At 35.4% G+C, this 22,264-nt stretch overlaps 2 protein-coding genes across 2 annotated transcripts; one reads left to right on the top strand and one right to left on the bottom strand.

Annotated features, from left to right (window-relative positions):
• Positions 1–2,841: 2,841 nt before the first annotated feature.
• On the top strand, positions 2,842–11,887 carry LOC134229516 (ankyrin repeat domain-containing protein 50-like). The gene is made up of 10 exons (XM_062711262.1): positions 2,842–3,086; positions 4,122–4,217; positions 4,354–4,452; positions 4,760–4,858; positions 5,026–5,154; positions 5,271–5,369; positions 5,761–5,859; positions 6,318–6,419; positions 9,771–10,466; positions 10,859–11,887. Exons 1-9 carry the CDS (start codon positions 2,967–2,969, stop codon positions 10,161–10,163), a joined length of 1,236 nt encoding a protein of 411 aa, XP_062567246.1. The 5' UTR covers positions 2,842–2,966; the 3' UTR covers positions 10,164–10,466; positions 10,859–11,887.
• A 716-nt stretch (positions 11,888–12,603) lies between these two features.
• Positions 12,604–17,785, bottom strand: LOC134229514 (uncharacterized). Its single transcript, XM_062711261.1, has 2 exons — positions 17,673–17,785; positions 12,604–16,179 (listed from the first exon to the last, which is right to left on the bottom strand). The coding sequence occupies exons 1-2, from the start codon at positions 17,735–17,737 to the stop codon at positions 13,326–13,328; spliced, it is 2,919 nt and encodes a 972-aa protein (XP_062567245.1). The 5' UTR covers positions 17,738–17,785; the 3' UTR covers positions 12,604–13,325.
• Between the last annotated feature and the right edge of the window lie 4,479 nt (positions 17,786–22,264).

The following is a 22,264-nucleotide window of genomic DNA, read 5'->3' as shown; positions in this document are numbered from 1 at the left end:
TGTGATTTTTAGATTTTTGAACATTTCATATTTCACCATATAATTTTTTTTTAAAAAAATTGTAGAGATATGTCAATAAAATATGAAGTGCCTAATTTTCAAACAAAAAATGTGTAGATTGCACACCAAAAATCAGCTCAGTATTTGCAAGCTATAGTGTTAAAAAACAGAAAGGCTGTAGAAAAATTTTGAAACTGTCAAATGTTTTAAGTCGGAAAATAGCTCCCATTTTATTAAAAAACATTTTAATTTGCTCTTTATACCGAAAAATAGTCTAGTTTGCTTCTTTTGAATAATCCTTCAACAGCACTTACTCGAAAATCATACAGTTACTTCTGTGAAATTGTTCTTTTAAGTTTTAATTAGCACGGAACAATGATGGACGCCTTTGGGTGTTCATGCAGCAAATGTTTATTCTTTTATTGAAAAAAAAAAATCCCGATACGAGTGTTTAAAAAGTTAGCAACAGCAGTACCACCCCTCCCTCCTCCGCAAAACTATTTACTTCTGTAAAATGAAAAAAAATCAAATCCAGACCTACCGTGCTGCAGTATATTCCGAAACCTATGTAAATCAAACTCTGATTCTGAAAAAATCAAGGGATTTTTTTTAATTGTAATAGTTGTTTTTTAATTTCCTCCAAAGTAAATAGCATAAAAAATTGTGATTTTTCAAACTCTATGAAACCCCTCCTCGAGATACATGTACATAGGATATCAGTATTATTCTCATCGGTAGGTAACAGCCCAATTACAATTGTCTTTAGAGGTAACGTATTCAAATAGTCTAGAATTTCCATGTGAACACATTTTGCACCTTCATTGACGAGCTGTCTTTATGAAAAATTCTAACAAAGTGGAATATCTTTTCAAAACTTGTACATGAAAATTGGCACATTTGATTAAATCGATCGTTCTATTCGGAATTTTTCATTCACATACATGCATGTACTTGAAGTCACCCATATTGCTGTACTTGACGTCACCTACTTGTTTGAGAACGGAAAACACTAAATATCTTAGCAGATCGGTACCACAGGCACCTGACGTTACTTATTTTTCTTTTGATTAAAAAAAAATATATATACACATACCTAATAATGAAAGTTTATTATTAGGTATGTGTATATTTTTTTATTAAAAGAAAAATAAGTAACGTCAGGTGCCTGTGATCGGTACAGAGGTTTCATGAAAGGTGTGACTAGTCGACAGAGGTGTTACTCCTCTTCGTTAGAGGACCATGCACTACTGGTGTCTCCATGCCGCGGTTTTTCATTAATTTTGTCATTCTTTCGACTTGATTGAAAAATTAATATTGGATCACTGTTTGTAATCTTCACCACTCTACCCCCTCCCCCCAAATTTTTGCATGAATTTAAATGATTCTATATAGAAATTCCAACAGGTGTAATCAAATGAAAGGAGGAGGGGACTTTCCCGAGTATCATTTCATGAAACATCTGTACCGATCTGCTAAGATAAAAGTGCTTTCCGTTGTCAAATAGCATGAATAACTGTATCTATTGATCTTACATCCATTACAGCCCTATACAGGGACGTAGCATCCGGGGGGGCCAGGGGGGGCCTGGCCCCCCCACTTTTTTCCCCAACATAACCTTTACTATAGTAAATGTTCATTGACAGGATGTGTGGCCCCTCCACTTGAAAACCATAGTATAGTGATAGCAAAGATTGTAAGAAAAAAATTGGAAGTGAAAGTAAGTTGGCTTTAAAAAAGTTGGCCACATTTCCCCGACTTTTAATTTAGTGCATGCACATTAATAAAATATGGCGAAAGAGTATGCTCATTGAACTCTTTTACTTAGACTTTGTATACTACATGTTTACGTATATGTACAGATGGATCAGGGACGTAGCATCCGGGGGGGGGGGGCAGGGGGGGGGGGCCTGGCCCCCCCACTTTTTTCCCCAACATAACCTTTACTATAGTAAATGTTCATTGACAGGATGGGTGGCCCCTCCACTTGAAAACCATAGTAAAGTGATAGCAAAGATTGTAAGAAAAAAATTGGAAGTGAAAGTAAGTTGGCTTTAAAAAAGTTGGCCACTACCCCCCCCCCCCTCCCCCGCGAAATAGGATTTTCGAGTTTGGGCAACTTAAAATTTTCTTTTTTTTTTTTTTTTTTGCTTGTCAACTTTTTCAGGTAAGTAAAAAAAAATTTTCTCAGGTTGGCCCCCCCACTTTCAAAAACGATGCTACGTGCCTGCTATACTAGCTACGGTCGTAAATGTCACCTAACGTAAAATTACAAAACTATGACTTATTATACCCCCCGCTTGAAAAGTGGGAGGGTATATAGTAATCGGTATTTCCGTCCGTCTGTCCGTCCGTCCGTCCGTCTGTACGTCCGTCCGTCCGTCTGTTACGCTTTGGGGTAACCATCTCTTATCCGCAACTCCTCTCATACCACTGAAGGAAATTTAATGAAACTTTCACAGAATCTTTATTACATATTGCCATTGTGCACCTCCTATTTTACTTTTTGATCTGACATATATTTTTGATTTTCCAGAGCAAAACATGGACACTGCCATTATATTCATATGGGAGGCGGGGGGTATCATTTAGTGAGCTCATTGCTCACAGTACCTCTAGTTTGCATACTCATTTCACTAACAGCTAGCTCCCTGTTTGATAACTCTTGTTAATTTCTGATATTGAATGCTTTCACAAGAATTAATGAAATTATGAGAGTATTTTTAAATATTAATTCATGTTCTTTGTATAGTGTTATCACTTACCTTAATCCGGATTTGTAACATTTTCCGCATCCGTTTTTATATTTAGTTCATGTCTTAATGTTTCCGGTTTTGATTTTTCAGAAGACAAAAAATACTTTGGCACTGACTGACTGATTGAGCACCCCTCCCATGATTCCTCCTTCTTCTTTGTAGCGTAATTAATTTTTGGGTGTAGTTTAGACTTTTTTAAATTCATCTAATGACATGGGACAGGCGGCGTCTAGACAGGAAGCGTTCTGGGAAGCCTGTGGTTTTGGTCACACAGACAGAGTGAGGAAATTCCTGGAGGAGGGAGATATCGACGTCAACTGGGTGTCCTACACTGTAAGTCACAGATCAATAGAGCATTTAATTTTAAAGAAATGTTTTGAATTTTGTTATTTTACACCTCACACTTTTTTTGGTAAGTTAATTAGTATGCAGCACTTTTTGTTTCTCTATTGTGTTCACGTAGAATTCATTTACTCAATACAGCATTGAACAGATTTTAGCATGTGTTATGGAATATTTACTGCATAATAGAATTAATTGAACAGAATCTTTGCTTCATCTCTTTCATCACCTGTTGTAATCCAAGATTCGTCTGCTGTCACTCTTACCACAGCTTTTGTGTTGTGACATATACAGGGGATTATCTCAGCGAGATGTGGTAGGGACTAAAAGTTTTGGTCTGGTGCAGATTAATGTCACACAAAGTGATTAGGGCTTTTTTGCCCCAACTTCGACCGCTTGTTTCAATCAATATGAGGGCTGAAATGAATTAGCTGCCTGCCTCAACTTTTTCCTTTGGACCTCCCTTTAAGTATCACTATAAAACATTCCATTACGTTTAAATCCAACAAAATATAAAGTTGTTCAATGTTGATTTTTTATTTGAAGTATCCCATTTATTTTAACCTCCGATGCTGAAGAGTTCCGCATTAGTCTGCTTTGAATACTTCGTTCTACGACTATTTTCTATAGGGAATGAACTATTGTACGAAGCCCTGATCACTTTGTGTGAGATGTCGAGTTATAGCAGACCAAAAATTTTTTTTTACCTACGACATCTCACTGAGATTGGTACAGGGAGAGTCAAATAGCACAATTATACTATAGCTGTATTGAAAAATGGAAATTCGGCTGATATTACAACTCTGCCACTCTCTGTTGCAACTTTTATTTCTCAGATCTAACTTCAGAATAATTCTTTAATCATCACTTATATGATGCAATTGCAATTAATGCATTTTTTTAATTGTGAAAAGTGGCATTCAAGTTTAAGAGTGAAAGTTCTAGTTGTCTCTAAATTCTGTAGTTTGCAAGTAAAATTTTTCAGTGACATTAATTTCTTGAAAGCTGTTTAAATTATTGTTTTAGCATGATTGCTGTCCAATTCATGTGGCCTCTCAGGGAAAGCCTGATATTGTAAGAATGCTTCTGGAGAAAGGGGCAAAGGTCAATGTCAAGGATGTGGTAAGTTACCATGGTTACCCAGTCAAATTTTGATCAAACCTTTTGATATTAATCTTCTCTATAATGATAATTAACAAAAGCAGAACAAGATCAGGACAATAAGTTTGTACTAAAGAGTGATATATTCAATTCACAGAGGGATAATCTTCCAATTCACCATGCGGCCATGAAAGGTCATACAGAGGTCGTACAGATATTGATAGATGCTGGATCAGAAATCAACACACAAGACAAGGTCAGTGTTTTTTTTTCCACAGACAAATAATTATTTAAACTGAAAGCAAGATATTCTACATAGATGCACTGAAATTGTCAACATTTTAAAAAGGGAGTTCTTTAAAAAAAAAAAAAAACCAACATCCAAAGGGACATTTGAGAGTCTACTTAAACATGACTTTTGGCTCTTTGAAGAATTGTGTCCGATCAAAACTGTAGCATGGTTTTTGTACCTGTAATAAATAGTTACTATTTAACTGGAAATGAGAAGACTGTGATTTCAGAATGGCTGGACGGCTCTACATTGTGCTGCTTTATGATTTCAGAATGGCTGGACTGCTCTACATTGTGCTGCTTACTGGAACAAGCCTGATGTCGTCAAATGTCTACTGAAGAATGGAGCAGATGTCAACATTGAGAATAAGGTCAGCCAAGTGTTTGTACTAATGTAACAGAAAGGTCAGCCAAGTGTTTGTACTAATGTGAACTGTGTAATTTTCTTCTATGTCTCTTGAGAGAGAAATGTCAATAAGTGTCAGACCTGAAGAAGATTAATTATATATATGTTAACCTAGCCATATAATTTGTGAAGGATAAAAGATCAGCCCTCCATGAAACAGCTCGTTCACAGGAGAAGGGCGACTTTGAGCTTGGAGAAATCGCACAGAGACTTATGGAGGCAGGAAGTGACGTCAACGCTAAAAGCAGTGACCTTGGAGAGGTCAGATTCTGAATATTCAAGTGTTCTTTATTAAACATGTACATGTATGAAAATATTTGCTTTATCTTTGTACAAAGCGTTTCACTGTTCTAAAAGACCCAACTTTAATTTTACAGGCAGATTTCACTGGTCTGATGTTTGCCAGTTATCATAACCACCCAGAAGTTGCCAGCGCTCTTATCAGTGCTGGGTGTGAAATCAATGCATTTGGAACAGTGAGTTTAACCAAATTTTAGGAGAAAAAATACAGATTAAATTAATTCTGCATGACTTCTGTATTTTTTCTCAAATTATAAACTAAGTAAACAATTATTTCTAACAGTTCATGTAAAACAGGATGAACCTCGCCTTTGTATACTGTAAAATCAAATGTTTTCGTGGGGTCAAATTTTCCAGGTTCGAGAAAGAAATTTTTTGTTTGTGGAGATTTGATTTCATGGTTTTAGAAGTGTTGAGTAGTAATGCATATAGAATTTTTACATTTTGTGGTGGTCAAGAATTTGAGGGTCTCTCATTACCTCAAAAACAATGAAAATTAAACCCCCACAAAAATTGATTTCACAGTAAATACTTGTAAAATATTGACTCCTTCTCCGCTGTTTGTAGAATCGCTGGACTGCTTTACACTGGGCCTGTGACAGAGGTAATGATGAGATGGTATTCCTTCTATTGGAGGCAGGCATTGACCCTACCATCAGGGGCTGGGTAAGAGTAATTACTGATTCCGTAGAGTCAAGTCTACTAGAGGCAGGCATTGACCCCACCATCAGGGGCTGGGTAAGAGTAATTACTGATTCCGTAGAGTCAAGTCTACCAGAGGCAGGCATTGACCCCACCATCAGGGGCTGGGTAAGAGTAATTACTGATTTTGTAGATTCAAATCTCATACTGGAGGCTGAAATTTGATCCTACCATAATGAGATGGGTGAGATAACTTTAATGAAAAATCATGGGATACTGGTGCCATAAAATATAATTGTGCTGTTGATTTAACTGAATGTGTTTTTTTTTAATAGAAAGAGTCAGTCACACATATAGCTTAACACACACCTTTTGATGTGTAAAAATATTAGGGAAGGTTTTTTTTCCTTAAAACTACGTAATTTATTAATAAAACATAACTTGGTGAACGTTTCTGAAGCACTTTTTTTTTCTAACCACAGAGAAACGAGCTCGCCTCAGACCGTTGTCAAGACAATGGGATAAAGGAAATGGTGATGAATGCTGTAAACATGTTTGACGAGTTGTCTCTCTTAGATCGCAAGGTTTGTATTCAGAAGCTTTTGAGGGACAGTCTTTATGTTGTTTTTTAACAGACTTAAATACGAGGGTCATTCAAAAAGTTCGTAGACTTTTGTCCTAACTTTTTCATTTAACGTCATATTATATCCAAAGGACTATATGCGGTATATTGCATATGTTTGCCCCCACAAAAGTCAAATTTTGAAAACTTCCTGAAATGTGCTGAATTCAATAAATTGTACGAGAAATATAAGTTAACAGAAAATATTATAGTTCCAGAGCAGTGTATTCACAATTTCTGTTTTTATGACGTCACAAACTAGTCCGATTTTATATCCTTTTTCAGAAAGAGGACAAAATGGACAAAATTTCAACAATTTAAGCTTTAGAATTTATAGAGCGCATGTGTGTTCAGGAACAATATTGACATATTTCATTGATATTATCATTCTACACGTTATATCAAAATATTAATCCTGAACACACATGCGCTCGGTGACTTTCATTTAAAATATCGACGAAATATGTACATTTTTCTGCAAAATTCATAAAAAACTGAAATTTACGTCATATTTGTGACGTCATTACGTACATATGACGTCATTACTTATGAAATTATTCAGTGCTTTGAAGTCAGCATATACTCCCCTGTTTAAGGACTTAATTAAATATTACTCCATCAAAGTTTGATTTTGGGGGGCAAATGTTGGTTAATACTGCATATACATGTAGTTCTTTGGTACAAATATTTTAACAACAGATTCAAATAATTTGAGTAAAAAAATTTGTATGTATCTTCATATTTATTAAAATTACCAAGGATTTAGAATAGCAAAAATGGGGTCACGGAGCATCGTCAAAATTGAGTAATTTACTAATTTTCACTTTAGAGTATTTACAGCCATACCTCTAATAAATGGCACTGAAACGAAATAAAATTTACCTTTTTAAATAAAGTATTGCTGTATTAATTAAAATGAAATCAGGTTATGTAATATGTTGCTTCATTTAAAAGATATAAGTTTCTAAATACATACGAACTTGATTAAAAATGGCAAAAAACCATGACGTTTGAGGATGTCACGGAGCAGCAAGTAGCAATAAAACTGTACTTTACATTCGGGAAACCTCTTCTACAACCTCAAAAAATCCGTATAAACCAGGATCTGTATGAAAAATAATCTGTGTATTTGTATTAAATGGAAAATACAATTTTTGAGTGGTAGCGAGTTTGAATCGGACAATGGATTGTCTGCAAAGAAACAGGTTAAAGTTACAATGATTGTCAAATGCTTTAAGAACGTCATTGAACGTGATGTGTGCTTCACTGTTGCAGAATTAATAGAGTTACGTGGTAAATTAAAGAATTTGAAAACAATGACATTCTAATTCAAGCTATATTTGTACAATTGTTGGCAAACTGTGTGTGTTAACTGTGTGTTAAGTGTTATGGATATGTTTTTTTTGAATGGAGAAGAAGCAACATACCGTGTTTGAAATTAAGAAATTGGTATAAAACTTGATAAACTTTCTCAACGTTGTTTTTGAGTTACAATGTTGGTTAGCCGTGCTCCGTGGTAACATAACATGTTGCTTTAAATTTTGGCTAACATGCGTTCTATTTAATCAAATGGAATGAAACTTCACACTAAGACAAAATAAATGATTATGTTTACTAAAATGTGTTGAACTATAATCTTGTAGTAATCATATGATGATGAGAAGCATTGTCTACGTATTTTTTGAATGACCCTCGTATTATGCATTTTTTTATATATCAAAAAAGTTATTAAATTATAGGTAAACTGCTTGACCATTAAAGATTTCGCTTTTTAGCTCTACTGGTCAGAGACCAGAAGAGCTTATGCGATAGTAATGCGTCCGGCGTCCGTCCGTCTGTCTGTCTGTCTGTCTGTCTGTCCGTCTGTCTGTCCGTCTGTCTGTAAACAATTTTTCAAAACGCTACTCCTCCTACAATTTTAGTCTGATTTCAATATAACTTGGAACACAAGTAGACTACACTAAGATACATAGAATAGTGCATCGGTTTTTAATTTCGATGAACGGTGTTGCCATGGTTACTAAAAATAGAATTTTCTGTGAAATTCCTTTAAAACGCTACTCCTTCTACAGTTTTGGTCTGATTTCAATATAACTTGGCACACAAGTAGACTACACTAAGATACATAGAATAGTGCATCGGTTTTTGATTTCGATGAACGGTGTTGCCATGGTTACTAAAAATAGAATTTTCTGTGAAATTCCTTAAAAACGCTACTCCTTCTACAGTTTTGGTCTGATTTCAATATAACTTGGCACACAAGTAGGCTACACTAAGATACATAGAATAGTGCATCAGTTTTTAATTTCGTTGAACGGTGTTGCCATGGTTACTATAAATAGAATTTTCTGTGAAATTCCTTAAAAACGCTACTCCTTCTACAGTTTTGGTCTGATTTCAATATAACTTGGCACACAAGTATACTACACTAAGATACATAGAATAGTGCATCGGTTTTTAATTTCAATGAACGGTGTTACCATGGTTACTAAAAATAGAATTTTCTGTGAAATTCCTTAAAAACGCTACTCCTTCTACAGTTTTGGTCTGATTTCAATATAACTTGGCACACAAGTAGGCTACACTAAGATACATAGAATAGTGCATCAGTTTTTAATTTCGTTGAACGGTGTTGCCATGGTTACTATAAATAGAATTTTCTGTGAAATTCCTTAAAAACGCTACTCCTTCTACAGTTTTGGTCTGATTTCAATATAACTTGGCACACAAGTAGACTACACTAAGATACATAGAATAGTGCATCGGTTTTTAATTTCAATGAACGGTGTTACCATGGTTACTAAAAATAGAATTTTCTGTGAAATTCCTTAAAAACGCTACTCCTTCTACAGTTTTGGTCTGATTTCAATATAAATGGCACACAAGTAGACTACACTAAGATACATAGAAAAGTGCATCGGTTTTTAATTTCGATGAACGATGTTGCCATGGTTACTAAAAATAGAATTTTCTGTGAAATTCTTTAAAAACGCTACTCCTTCTACAGTTTTGGTCTGATTTCAATATAACTTGGCACACAAGTAGACTACACTAAGATACATAGAATAGTGCATCGGTTTCTGATTTCGATGAACGGTGTTACCATGGTTACTAAAAATAGAATTTTCTGTGAAATTCCGTAAAAACGCTACTCCTTCTACAGTTCTAGTTTGATTTCAAAATAAGTTGGCACACAAGTAGACTACACAAAGATACATAAAATAGTGCAATGGTTTTTGATAAGTACATACCAGTAGAGCTACAGTCTCGACAGAGACTTCTGGTTCTTTTATTCCTTAATTTTTGATTACAGGTTTCCCTTGGTGACAAAAGTGAAGATGTTTCCAAAACAAGTATGGAAACCAGCCAAGAGAAACAAAGCACTGGTAATATCTCAACAGAGAGAGCTGTAGGACGGGGTGCCAGTCAAAAAGCTCTTAAAAATGACACAGCTAATAAATCATGCAATATATCTCCTGATTCAGAAAGCAAGGACACAGTTACAGACAATGTCAAGTTAAAAGGCAACCCACAGTCAGAAGATAAAGATACAGTTATCATTAAATCTGAAAGTGAAACGTGTGTGAAGCAGCTGGAGGGAGTTAGCTCCCCTGGAGAGGATGACAGTGAACAGGAAAAGATGGATGAAGTTAAACAGATAGAGACACAGACTACCTGTGACAAAAGTCCAGAAGATACCAGCTGATGGGTAGCTAATACAATGTTATTGTCAGGCTCAATCTGTGTGTGTCAGGCTCAATTATCTCATTTCTACAACCCTGTGTGGTCAACACAACCCCTGTGTGGTCAACACAGCCCTTTGGTGCCATTTGTCGCAGAAAAAAACCCTCTCATTTTAATTACCTGTATATGACTAATTGACGTTGTCCAAGAAAATGTTAACTGTCCTTGTATTAATCTTTTGCTCTTTCTTCAATAAGGCTTCCATCTATTCAGTAAGGCTTTGGTATTTATCAGCCTTATAATTTAAGCTGTATGGTGTGCAAGTGTCAAGTATTATTAGTTACATAGTCTTTTAGTGACAGGGTATGGGATGATACCTAGCTGGTTAGTAAATTTCATACCTGGCGAGGCAGAGCCGAGTCAGGTATGAAATTTACTAACCAGGTATCATCCCATACCCTGTCACTAAAAGACTATGTAACGAATTTACCCCACCAATGAAATATTTATGTTTTATCTGTAGTTTATAAATGGTTTTCTCTGCTAAATGCTTCATCACGCTTATACTGTGCCTATTATGACGTCACGTTTGTGTTTGTGACGTAATGCATCGACCGGGTATTGATTTACAACTGACCGGGTATAAGTAATCCACTGCCTTCACGTGACAGACTTCAACCAATCGTAAGCCAGGATTTCCCGGAAAAATCGACAGAGGTGGGGTAATTTTTTATTCATGGATATTATTGACTAGGTATGTTTATTATTCTTGTACTTACCTTGTGCTTAAAGAAATACTACTTTGCTTATGAACAACAATTCATGAATATTCATAAAGATCTTTTGAGAAAGATCCCGCGGTGAGACAAAATTTGTTCATGTTTACTAAGTAGAGTTTTTACTCCATACCATCAAGAATTTTTTTCATCAAAAAATGATTGAGTCTGTTTGATTGCCTCTCTTCTGGTTTCCTGATTTGGTCAAATTAACCAGTTTTCCATTACATAATAATATGCACTCATAAAATCTCATGAATACTATTGAAGCGTTACTGTACATCGTGTGCATGCATTATCACCATTTAATCAAGTGTGAAATTTTGGAAAGAGAGAACTTTTTACAATGTAAATGAATAATGGGTGGTAAATCATAATTTTCTGAAAAAAAATGGATCAGCTTTAAGCCTTTTTTTTTAATTCATCTGGTTAATATTACTTTCTACATAATTTATATAAAACTTTTTATGTAAAATCTCTTAAATTACTGTATTCTGTGGCTACATATAGTTTTTGAAACATAGAAATACATGCAACTTTTTTCTGTCTGTCAACATTGTGATATCAACCGATTCATACTTTTTGTTATCTCAACACAAAATTATTTTTAGTGTAATTTTTATAAAAAGTTAGTTGATTGAATACTGTTTAAACAAAATACATATTATGTAAGGGAAAATAACTCAAATTTCTTTTCCCACTTGTGAAAACAAAAACATTTGCATGTTGATGATAATTTTGTGAACACATTTGAATATGGAGTTATTTCTCCTTTTCTAAATGATCAATTCTGTAATGTTTGACCTGATGCGATGGTCGGTCCTGAGAAATATGGACTAATTTTTATGGACAAGGAGCATATTTATTGAAGATTCTTTGACATTTAAAAGAGCAATTTATTCTGTTAAGTATTTTATAAGATATGACTTAGTACTTGTATTTTGTGCAATATTAAAAGACTTCCCATTAAGGTATTGCTATTTCTTTTAATTATTAAAAACAATGCAAAGACTCTGTTTCATTAACTATTCAACGTAATATGTCACCCAATGGTGCAGTGGTTAGAGTGCCTGCTCTAGAGTTATGGAGTAAGGACTTCTTCCTTAAATCGCAGGGTCGAATCCCACGGTGGGACGTGGAGACAGGTCTTTCAGGAGAGAGCATATAAACCAAGGTCCCGTGTCTCAGTAGGTGCTGGCACGAAAAAGATCCTTCACTACTCAATGGCCCTGAGTGACGAGTATAGATCTGTATAATGTGCAGCCCCTCATCAAAAAAATCTCGATTGAGACATTAAACTTTAATGAGTGATTAAACATCAAACAATTTAACAGAATAAGATTAGTTACCAACACCTCCTACAGATATTTTATAAATCTGGTCAAAGGTTAAGATGCTTTAAAGTACTTTAATCTTTTTTTTTTTTAATGAAAAATGTCTTTCTCTACATAGATATTAAAAAGATCAAATAATAGAGAAAAGGTCTAAACTATAGACATGGTAGTGTTGAACAGTTCATGATAAATTTTGAATTTGGTACTTTCAAACCTAAACATAAGTCCTCAAGAATTTTGTCATTTATTCAAAATAAAATGGATTATACATTTTTGTACATAAAAAAAATGGTAGTAAAATATTCAAAAAATGTCAAGGATCTAGAAGTAAACAAAATTTAAATTTAATACAAGTTACAGAATTACCGTATAAAAAAAAATGACAAATACACACTTCATTGTTCTAGTTAGGATTTAAAATATATTGCCTAAAATCTAAATATGGAATACATCCATAAAATTAATGTTTTAAATAGAGCAAAAATATTTTAAAAATCCATTTCATCACAATATTTTTCTTTAAGAAATGAGTAAAATTGGCCCTTCTATCTCTGAATCAGCACTTCCATATATTAAAAATATTTTGTATGGCAATATATAATGTATATATACATTTTCTAAAAATGTTAAATTAAAATGACATTAAACATGTTATAAAACAAAATAGTTATCCTAAATAGAAATATTAATTTTATATGTACCGGGTACATTCTTATACATTGTAGTTGATCAATGTTTACAACACTTGTTAAAGTATACAATCATTTTTACACTCCTGTATATGTATCATGTACAATGTACAGAAAATTCATACATGTGTATTAATGTAATTTACATTCGAACAAATGTACAGTATTTAATACATTAACTTTGTACAATATACAGTATTGTAAATTCATTCATTTATAAACTTAACAACATATTAATTTACAGTCAAACAAATGTACAGTATTTAATTTACAATTGCAAAAACATATTTTAAAGCAATGTCTAACAACAAATCTTCAATTTCTGCATCAATTCTGCCAACACCACAACAATATGTACACATATATGTACAAATAAAGGTAAATGTTATTCATCAATCTCTTTGTCATATGATAACACCATTACTTTTTCAAACTTCCCCCCAACCCAGATTCGACTGCTGGAGTCGAGGCCCATACAGAGAGGGTACCTCAGGCCCCCCTCGTACGAAGCAATGACCTTGAAAAGGTCGTAATTGGGCTGGAATATAATTATTTTATTATTCGTGTAATCACAAACCAACAAACGATGTCTGTAATCACACGCCACGTCCCGCGGGTCAAAGTGACGTTCAAAAATATCCCTGTGTCCGTCAAACGTCTTAATAACAACACCATCCTTGTTGAAAAATTGTAAGCGACCTTCGTTTTTTAGGATTTTATCCACCACAATAATGTCCCCATTTCTATTTTCAGTCACTCGACGCGGTACAATAAAAAATCGCTCGGTTTTTTCTTGGTTGTAGAATTCAATTTCCATCAAGTGTTCCCCTGTATCTGACACTCGGGCCACAAATCTTCGTTTGTCAAACGGAACATTGTAATCGTAGTACGCTTCACTTAACGTTACCAGAATGTTTCCTTCACGTGAACAGCAGATCCCAAGTGGCATATACTTCTCAAATTTGTGAGTAGTAGTGATAGTGTCAATGTTTGTTACCTTCATCACTCTTTTATTGAGTGGGTCTGTTGCTAGGAGCTCACGTTCCTTATTCATAGTCAAGCACTCCACACTGGTTTGGAAGTCCAATTCACGAACTACTTTTCCCCCAACAGTGACAAGCATATTGCTTTCTGACCCGATTTTGTGCATCCAGGTCAGAGCTGGTGAAATCGGGCAGATCGAATAAATATCCAGAGGACAATTTTTGGGGCCATAAGGATCTATTTCTTGTCGTTCAATAAACGGATAAATATCTGAACCCAGTTCCACCATCTTCATCAAATCGTCCACCTGTGTAATGATCACTTTGGCTTTTGAAGCCTCTTGCTCTTTTTTCACCTCTTCTATAAATTCACTGTCTGTTTTGATTTTCTCCGTGCCGTCCGGATTTCCCCAGTTCTTGGGGAGGTGTTTTTCTTTCTCCTGCTTCACCAGCAGCCTCTTCAGTAGTTTATGGTTCAGTTGTGTGTTGAGAACCTTTCTTAAGATGCTTGCATTAGGGAGCTCAGCTGAGACGGGGCTGGCCTGGACAAAATTAAGAGCTGCTTCAACTTCTTCATTCAGAAAAAATGGCTCCTCCCCATGAATTTCTGGATTATAATTTGTAATTGAATGGATGATGTCTTCCCCTATTTTCTCTACTTTAGTGTGAATAATATCAACAATAGTTGTCCCTCCACGATGAATGACGATACGCTTATATATTTTCTGAAATCTAGTTTTTAGCTGTGCAATGCCAGATAAAATTTTCTCACATGTCCTTTCCAATTCAGCAGCTTTTTCATCCACTTCAAATTCAGGATTTTCTTTTAAGAATTCAGCATCTGCTTTGTTTTTATTACTGAAATCTGTGTCAATGTCCACCAAGTCTCGTTTTTCTACCAGAAATATTGCCTGATCAATGAATTTTTTGCGCTCGGTAGGAGCAAGCCGATGAAGGATGCTGGTGGCAGACGTTTTGGTCAGCGCCACCCAGGCCTCTTCTATAGAATTCAGGCGGGTCGGTGGTGGAAGCTTTAACCACTCGCGGACGGCCTCCGTGAAGCCTTGATCCGATTCAAACTCATCTGATAACGCTTCGAATTCCTCCTCACTATCATACTCATCTTCCTCAACGTCGTCCACAAACTCGCCGAGTCTGAGATCAGCATACTTACTGATCTCATTGGGCTCGTTGCTATGGATATCAAAATCGTTTTCTTTGAGGTAGAGGATGGCCTCTGGGTCGAGGTCCTCTTTGAATATCTGCCATCTCTTACACTCCCCCTCACAGTGTTCACACTCGGTCTCGATGTCCTCCACCCGGAGCTTCTCGATGCTCTCCATCCTCTGAGTGTGTTCCGCGTAACTCCTCATCCTCTCCAAAATCATCTCCTCCTCCCAGAATAATTTTCTAAAATCACCTTTATTTATTATTTTCATTTTCTCCATAAGTGGATCCTCTCGTGCAATATCCCTCAGTGTTTCCTCGTTAGCAAAAGTAAACGACATTTGTGGCGGACGCGTTAAAATGTCATCTGGATCCTGATCCTGAAAACTCTTTTTCTTTCTCTTTTTCTTTTTTCTGGTTTTTTGTTCTTCCTCAGTATTTGTAGTCTTAGAACTATCACTGTCGTCACTAGACTTGGAATCGTCCACGGCTAACAATGCGTCATTAAACCGACTGGAATCAATCGGAACTAAACGCTTTAAGCTTTTGGGGTCATGTTTATGACTCCCATGACAACAAGTACATGATTCCTTTTTCCGAGTTGTTCCAAGTCTACGCGTACTCACATATCCCCCAGGCAAACGTCTTTTTCCTCGAATATTGACGGGAGTAAGTTCCTCCTCGTGTTCTACGTTTGTACATTCAGAGTCTGAAGGTTCATAAGGCATTAACTCGCACCAGCGATGCTGTTCCCCATGATGATTCATTCGTAAACAGGGTTCGCAACAAATCACACGACATGTTGTACACATAAACTGGTGCTCTTCCTTGTTCGCCATGTGAGGGCAGTTTGCGACCTGTTGTTTTTCTTTTTGAGTTTTGTCCGACACTTGCTGATTTGCCTTGATGAGCTCATCTAAATCAATTTCATCCAGAACATCCTTCTTTTTGCCTTTCTTTCCTTTTTTATTTCGACCTTTTGGTTCCACATTTTCTGAGTTTTCATCCTTCTTTGTCAAGATGTTATTTTTTGGCATATTGATGTTGTTAAATGGAGGTTCTTGTAAACTTAAATGCAGAGAATCTTTCCTGGAAAAGAAAATTAGATTTTAGTTAAAAAAAAATTAATGAAATCTTCAAAAATAATCATCTTAATGTGTACAAGGAAAGAAGAAATGAATTAAGAAAATGTATGGCTGCACTGGGAATCAAACCTGGGACCCCTGAATCAGTAATCAGGTGTTCTTCCACTGAGCTACCCAGGCCGACATACACAGTTCATATACCGGTTGTCCAAACTTTAGAAATCTACATTCCACCTTCTTCAACAGTCTTTTTACTCAAATATGTAAGTTTAGGATCCTTATCCTGAAGGACTTACAAAACAACAAGGACCAAGACCACCCACACTGATCAACAACGAAATAGCAGAATACTGTGAAATGACACTAATTTTCGTGGAGGTTTAATTTTCATGGTTTTCAAGGTATGAAGAAACCCACAAATTTATGTCCACCACAAAATGCAATTTTTCACCTATATAATTACTGAACAATTCTTCAACCACGAAATCCCAATGAACCAATTATTTTCCTCAATCCATGAAAATTTGACCACTTGAAAATATGTGATTTAGAATAGGAATGTTGTAGTAAGAAAATATATGGCTGGACCTCCAACAGAACCCAGGACCCCCTTCAGCACGACTTACTAATCAAGTGTTCTACTGATCTGAGCGATGTAGACCAACCATATCCACAATCCATATTCCCCAACTTTACATTATGAAAACACAATTAAATCACAAGCAGTATCATTATGTTGACTGTCTAAAAATTTTCTGCCTCTTGAAGATCTTAATCTTTTGATAATCTACATGAAATTTTCAATTTTGAATTAGTTCCAAATAAATCACCTTAAATCTGTCATGGCTTACACAGTAAGATACATAAGTATAATAATTATATTGTATGATGTGTGATACTCTCTGTTACAGTCTGCGGCTATATTGTTTTAGATGGTGTCTTTGATAAATCAGTTCCTGTCGTGCTTTTAAACTTCCTGCACATTCGGTGACAAGTCATTATACACAGCTGTGCAATTTCAAAACAAAGTCCCTTTTTGTGGATGATGAGATGCTTTGTATTGTTTGAAAACAGAAGATTTTGCAATAGATAAATTTAGTTATTCAACAAATGCTCTCAAGATAACAACGCTCATAAAAACTTATCTAAGCGATAAGGAGCCGCATTCATGACATTGTTTTCTATTGTGTATGGCCTGGTATCTATTTTTATCTCTGGGCTTTCCATATTTTTTGTTTCATTTTCAACATCCGGAAGAAATATAATAACAAACTGTCAAAATGCAAATACAAGGAGACGTGTGCGCTATAAAAGTCGACACATTATATTTTACTAATCTTCTTTCCACGTGCTTCTCCTAAATTGACTTCAAAACCAATAATGATCTAAATTTATAACATTTCAATTATTTTTAACTGTCTCTCCGATATGTTTTTTCGTCTGTTTGCATCCACCTCCCCACAGTTTAGTGTGTAAACAATGAAAACCAAATATTACCTGTTGTAAAATACTCGTCCCTTCTTTTTATGCAAGGAATTTCCTTTAAAAAACGACCAGGCCATTCAGCATTCCTCAACAACGTTGTCTGACAATCGCAGCCATGTTGTTGATCGGATTCTGCAAAACGTTTCTTATTACGGAAGAACATATGGGTTCAAGAAAAAACTATGGAACACACTTTCTGACATCAATGTTAATTTTTGCTAGCGCTCTCGAGTAACTACGTTAGTCCAAATTACTTGAATACGCATGCTCGGCTTCAAGGTCGTGCATTCTGGGAAAACTGTGAAAACTACTATAGATAGACCGTACGATAACATTGTCGTTGTATCATGTTGTAGCATTAAATATTGTGTAACTAACATTTCAAAGATATCTACATGTACATGTATTTGACTTCAAATTTTCCAAACTTTTTTTTGTGAAAAAAAAGCCAGAGACTTTGTCTAATTGTGTGGACCCTGCGGTCCACGCAGTAAATATATAAGCGAAGTTAAACCGGATCCCCTGGGCAAACGACAGGCTACGCATGCGCGCGAATGCTAGAGAGTTCGTTGTCTCGTTCAACCAGACCCTCGGCTGTCTCCGTAAATCTCCGACCACCCATCTCTGCTGGTCGGAGTTTACGGAGACAGCCGAGCGTCTGGTTGAACGAGACTAGAGAGTTCGCACCTAAGGTAACTTGCCCGTAGAATAATTCGCCCTATTCAAATTAAAATATGCCATTCAGTGGCAAATTGCGCTTTTAAATCTGCACATCGCTTTTATATATTCACTGGCAGATCCGATTTCCTCTCTTTTACATATACTTTTATACTAAACATTGATTCTATGGTACAAACATTTTAAGAAGTTACAGTATATAGATACATGTAACTTAACAACTTGAATGAGAAACGTCACTCCTTGAACAGAGATACATGTAGTTTTTAAAGCTTTTAAAGTAGAGCAAGTTTTCACCGGCATTAGTTTTGTGCATCAAAACTCGCAAAATAATTTAATATTTCAGCAATCTAATTATTGTTTGATAAAGGTCTGTAGCAAGGGCTTTGAATGTGTACGTGTGTTGGGGGGTGGGGGTGGGGGTGGGGGCTCCGACAAAATAAAAAAACAAATCTGCGTTGTACAGAGGTCTGCTACACGTGAACCATCAGATCTCCATTTTTCCCATGATAAATTTCTTCCGTATAAATCCAGAACAGGTGTCAAGTCCCAGCCAATATGTGTTACACGTGTCAAAATAACCCGATTTTTTAAACATGTTAAAACTGACAAAACTATAGATCAGTAATCGGAGATAAAATTTTACATTTGTGCTTTGAGACTACGATCAATAAGTGGCAGATAATTTTAGAATAAGTGAACAAACCTTACATGAATATTCCCTACACCTAGAAATTTTCTTAATTGAATTTCAGTTAGAAAAAATACGCATATGGTCCATGCACGTATTGCAGTCCTTTTTTAAAGGAGAGCAACTTGTTGTTCTCTTTATCTGATTGTTCTAAACAAAGACAAGGGATTTTTTTTTTTTTTTTTTTTTTTTTTTTTTTACATCTATAGACTCTTATTCCTGACTGGTCAATTCAGCCAATCTGACAAATTCCAGAAACAAGAATTGACACTAAAAATAACGAATAAATCCATTATTTATATAAATTATTCTGATGTGTATGGCTTTTAACCTGACATTTCTTGACAAAGATGACCCAAAGGACCAAGCTACTTCACATTCGGAACTCTCTTGATTTCTTTATACAACATATATACTTTGAGTTATTTTCTATATTCCTTTTAACTCCCCTGTATTTTCTTTGTTACATTGCCAAGAAATTCTATTCTTGAACCAGCTCATACAATGCCTCAATCGACATCATCTCCATATTATATAGAGTCTAGCAGTCTCCAGTAAAGGTCATAAATGTTCCGTTGCGCCAAAACTCCAATAGTTCAACACAAAATCCCCCCCCCCTCGTACTTTCTTTACCCATGTGTCCATAAAACACACTTCACAAAACAATTTTAACTTTATCACTCTCCAGCCTCGATAAAAATTAAATAATTCAGTAAACTAAATCACTTGATCACGAATACTCAATTCTGTGTTTAAAAATTGTTACGGCGCTGGCTCACCTATCTTCTTTAAAAGGAAAACTTGTAAAATGATATATTTGCATATCCACGTTTCTTTTTAGTATACAGTGGGATATGTCATTTTTAAAGCGTACATAAAATCGAATTTCCGTGACATTCTAGTGTATATGAAGCAGAAAGGTTTACAAAAAACTAAAAATTAACACTGCATACTGAAAAAAAATGTTAGAGTATAGTTCGAATTTCCTCGACAATACATTATATAGAAAAAATACAGTATCCTTGACCCAAGCCCCTATGTGAATAGCAATAGCTCTGCTGGCATATTTTCCATGATGCGCTAACGCGCATCATGGAATATGCCAGCAGAGCAATTGCTATTCATAACGCCATGTTCACTGAATAACGTTGTTTATTTCTTAAATAATAACCAACAAAACCCACAACAATCGATCAGATTATGTTCAATACATTATATAATCCTCAATAATTTAGTTGCTAAACTAACCATACTATAATATGTTTTACAGTGTGACCTTTGGGGCGATCGCAATTTTGTACTATCAAAAACCTATACACAAACACAGGCACTTGGGGTATGGAACTCCCCCCCACCCCCACTACCCTTTTTTCATTTTTTTTCTTTTCAAATCTTGGTTAGAGTCACCTTTTTCCTATTTTTCTTTTCTAATATGCATTATATGTTATCTGAATAATGTAACTCTTTTGTCTCTACAAGCTGTTTTTAAATATATCGTTTTCGACGGATAAATAATAAGAGAGCTCTCTTATCATTATATGAAAGAAAAATGGAAGGAAACAAAACAATAACAAGATGTGTTTGTGAAACACTGATGCCCGAGTATGGCAACATAGCGAAGGTTAAATTTTCTCAAGTGCAAATCAACCTTGTTGATACCCAAAGTAAGTCTTTCTCACAAGAAATACCTAAATGTGAAATATAAAGCCTTTGCACCACCTGTTCAAAAGTCGTTGCCAAGGGTATCGATTTTTAAAAGTAGGTCGAATCCCGGGCTCAAGATCATTGGGTCAAGGTTGTTGGTTTCTATAGAAAGGCCTTGTCACAAAGATTAAATGTGGGAAGTATGAAAGCCGTAGCCCTTGCCGTTCAAAAGTTATTGCAAAGGTTAAAGTTTTTTTAAGATTAGGTCAAACATCAGAGTCAAGGCCAAAGGGGCAAGGTTGTTGGTATCCAAAGAGAAGTCTTATCACAAGGATTATAATTACATATGTCTAGTATGAAATCCCTAGCCCGTTCCGTTCAAAAGTTATGGCCTAGGTTAAAGTTTTATAAAAGAAAGTTAATATTCAAGGTCAACGTCAGAAGGTCAAAGTTGTTGATATCTAATGGAATGTGTTGTCACAATACTTTAACCTTGGCCATAACTTTTGAACGGTAGGGGCTAGGGCTTTCATATTTACATATTTAATCCTTTCGAGAAGACCCTTCTCACTGGAAATATAATTGTGACAAATGAAAGCCCTAGCACCACCTATTCAAAAGTTATGGTCAAGGATAAGATTTTGAATGGTAGGTCAAACTCCAAGGTCCAAGGGTCAAAGTTGTTGGTTTCTTGAGAAAGGTCTAATGTCACAAGGATTACACGTGTGCAGTATAGGAAGCCCTAGCCCTTGCCGTTCAAAAGTTATGGCTAAGGTTAATTTTTTTTAAAATGGAGGTCAAAATCCAAGGTCAAGAGGTCAAAGTTCTTGATATCAGATGAAATGTCTTATCACAAGGATTATAATTATATGTAAAGTATGAAAGTAGTAGGCCTAACCCTTTTAAAAGTTATTGTCAAGGTTTGCTTTTTAAAAGAAGATCATCCAAGGCGAAAGGGTCAACGTTCTTAATATCCAAGGAAGGATCTTCTCACAAGGATGTCATATGTGAAATATGAAAACCCAAGTCCTAACCGTTTAAAAGTTATAGCCAAGGTTAAAGTTTTCATAAATACGGAAATCTCGAAGATCAAGGTCAAAACGTCAATGTTATTTTTATCCAATGAAAGGTCTTGCCACAAAGAATACACAATTGGAGGATGAAAGCCCTAGCCTCAACCGTTCAAAAGTAATGACCAAGGTTTCAAATTTCAAAAAGTAAGTCAAACTCCAAGGTCAAATTCAAAAGTCAAAGCTCTAATTGATATCAAATAAAAGGTCTTGTCACAAGGATTATATATACAAAGTATAAAAGCACTAGTCTTAATCCTTTAAAACTTATGGTCAAGGTTTAGTTTTAAAAGTAGGTCAAACTCGAAGGTCAAAGGGTCAAAGTTCTTGGTATCCAATGAAGGGTCTTCTCGAAAGGATTAAATATGTAAATATGAAAGCCCTAGCCCCTACCGTTCAAAAGTTATGGCCAAGGTTAAAGTATTTTCGTAAGTACAGAAATCTACAAGGTCAAAAGGTCAAGGTTGTTGTCATGAAAAGTTTTGCCACAAAAATACATATGTGAAGCATAAATCCTTGCA

The sequence above is a fragment of the Saccostrea cucullata genome, unplaced genomic scaffold (assembly GCF_032062105.1).
Source record: "Saccostrea cucullata isolate Sc308-1 unplaced genomic scaffold, CSIRO_AGI_Scuc_v1 ctg311, whole genome shotgun sequence".
In the NCBI taxonomy this organism is placed as follows: Eukaryota; Metazoa; Mollusca; class Bivalvia; order Ostreida; family Ostreidae; genus Saccostrea; species Saccostrea cuccullata.
The sequence above is the reverse complement of the archived record's forward strand: the minus strand, read 5'-3'. Positions and strand labels throughout refer to the sequence as shown.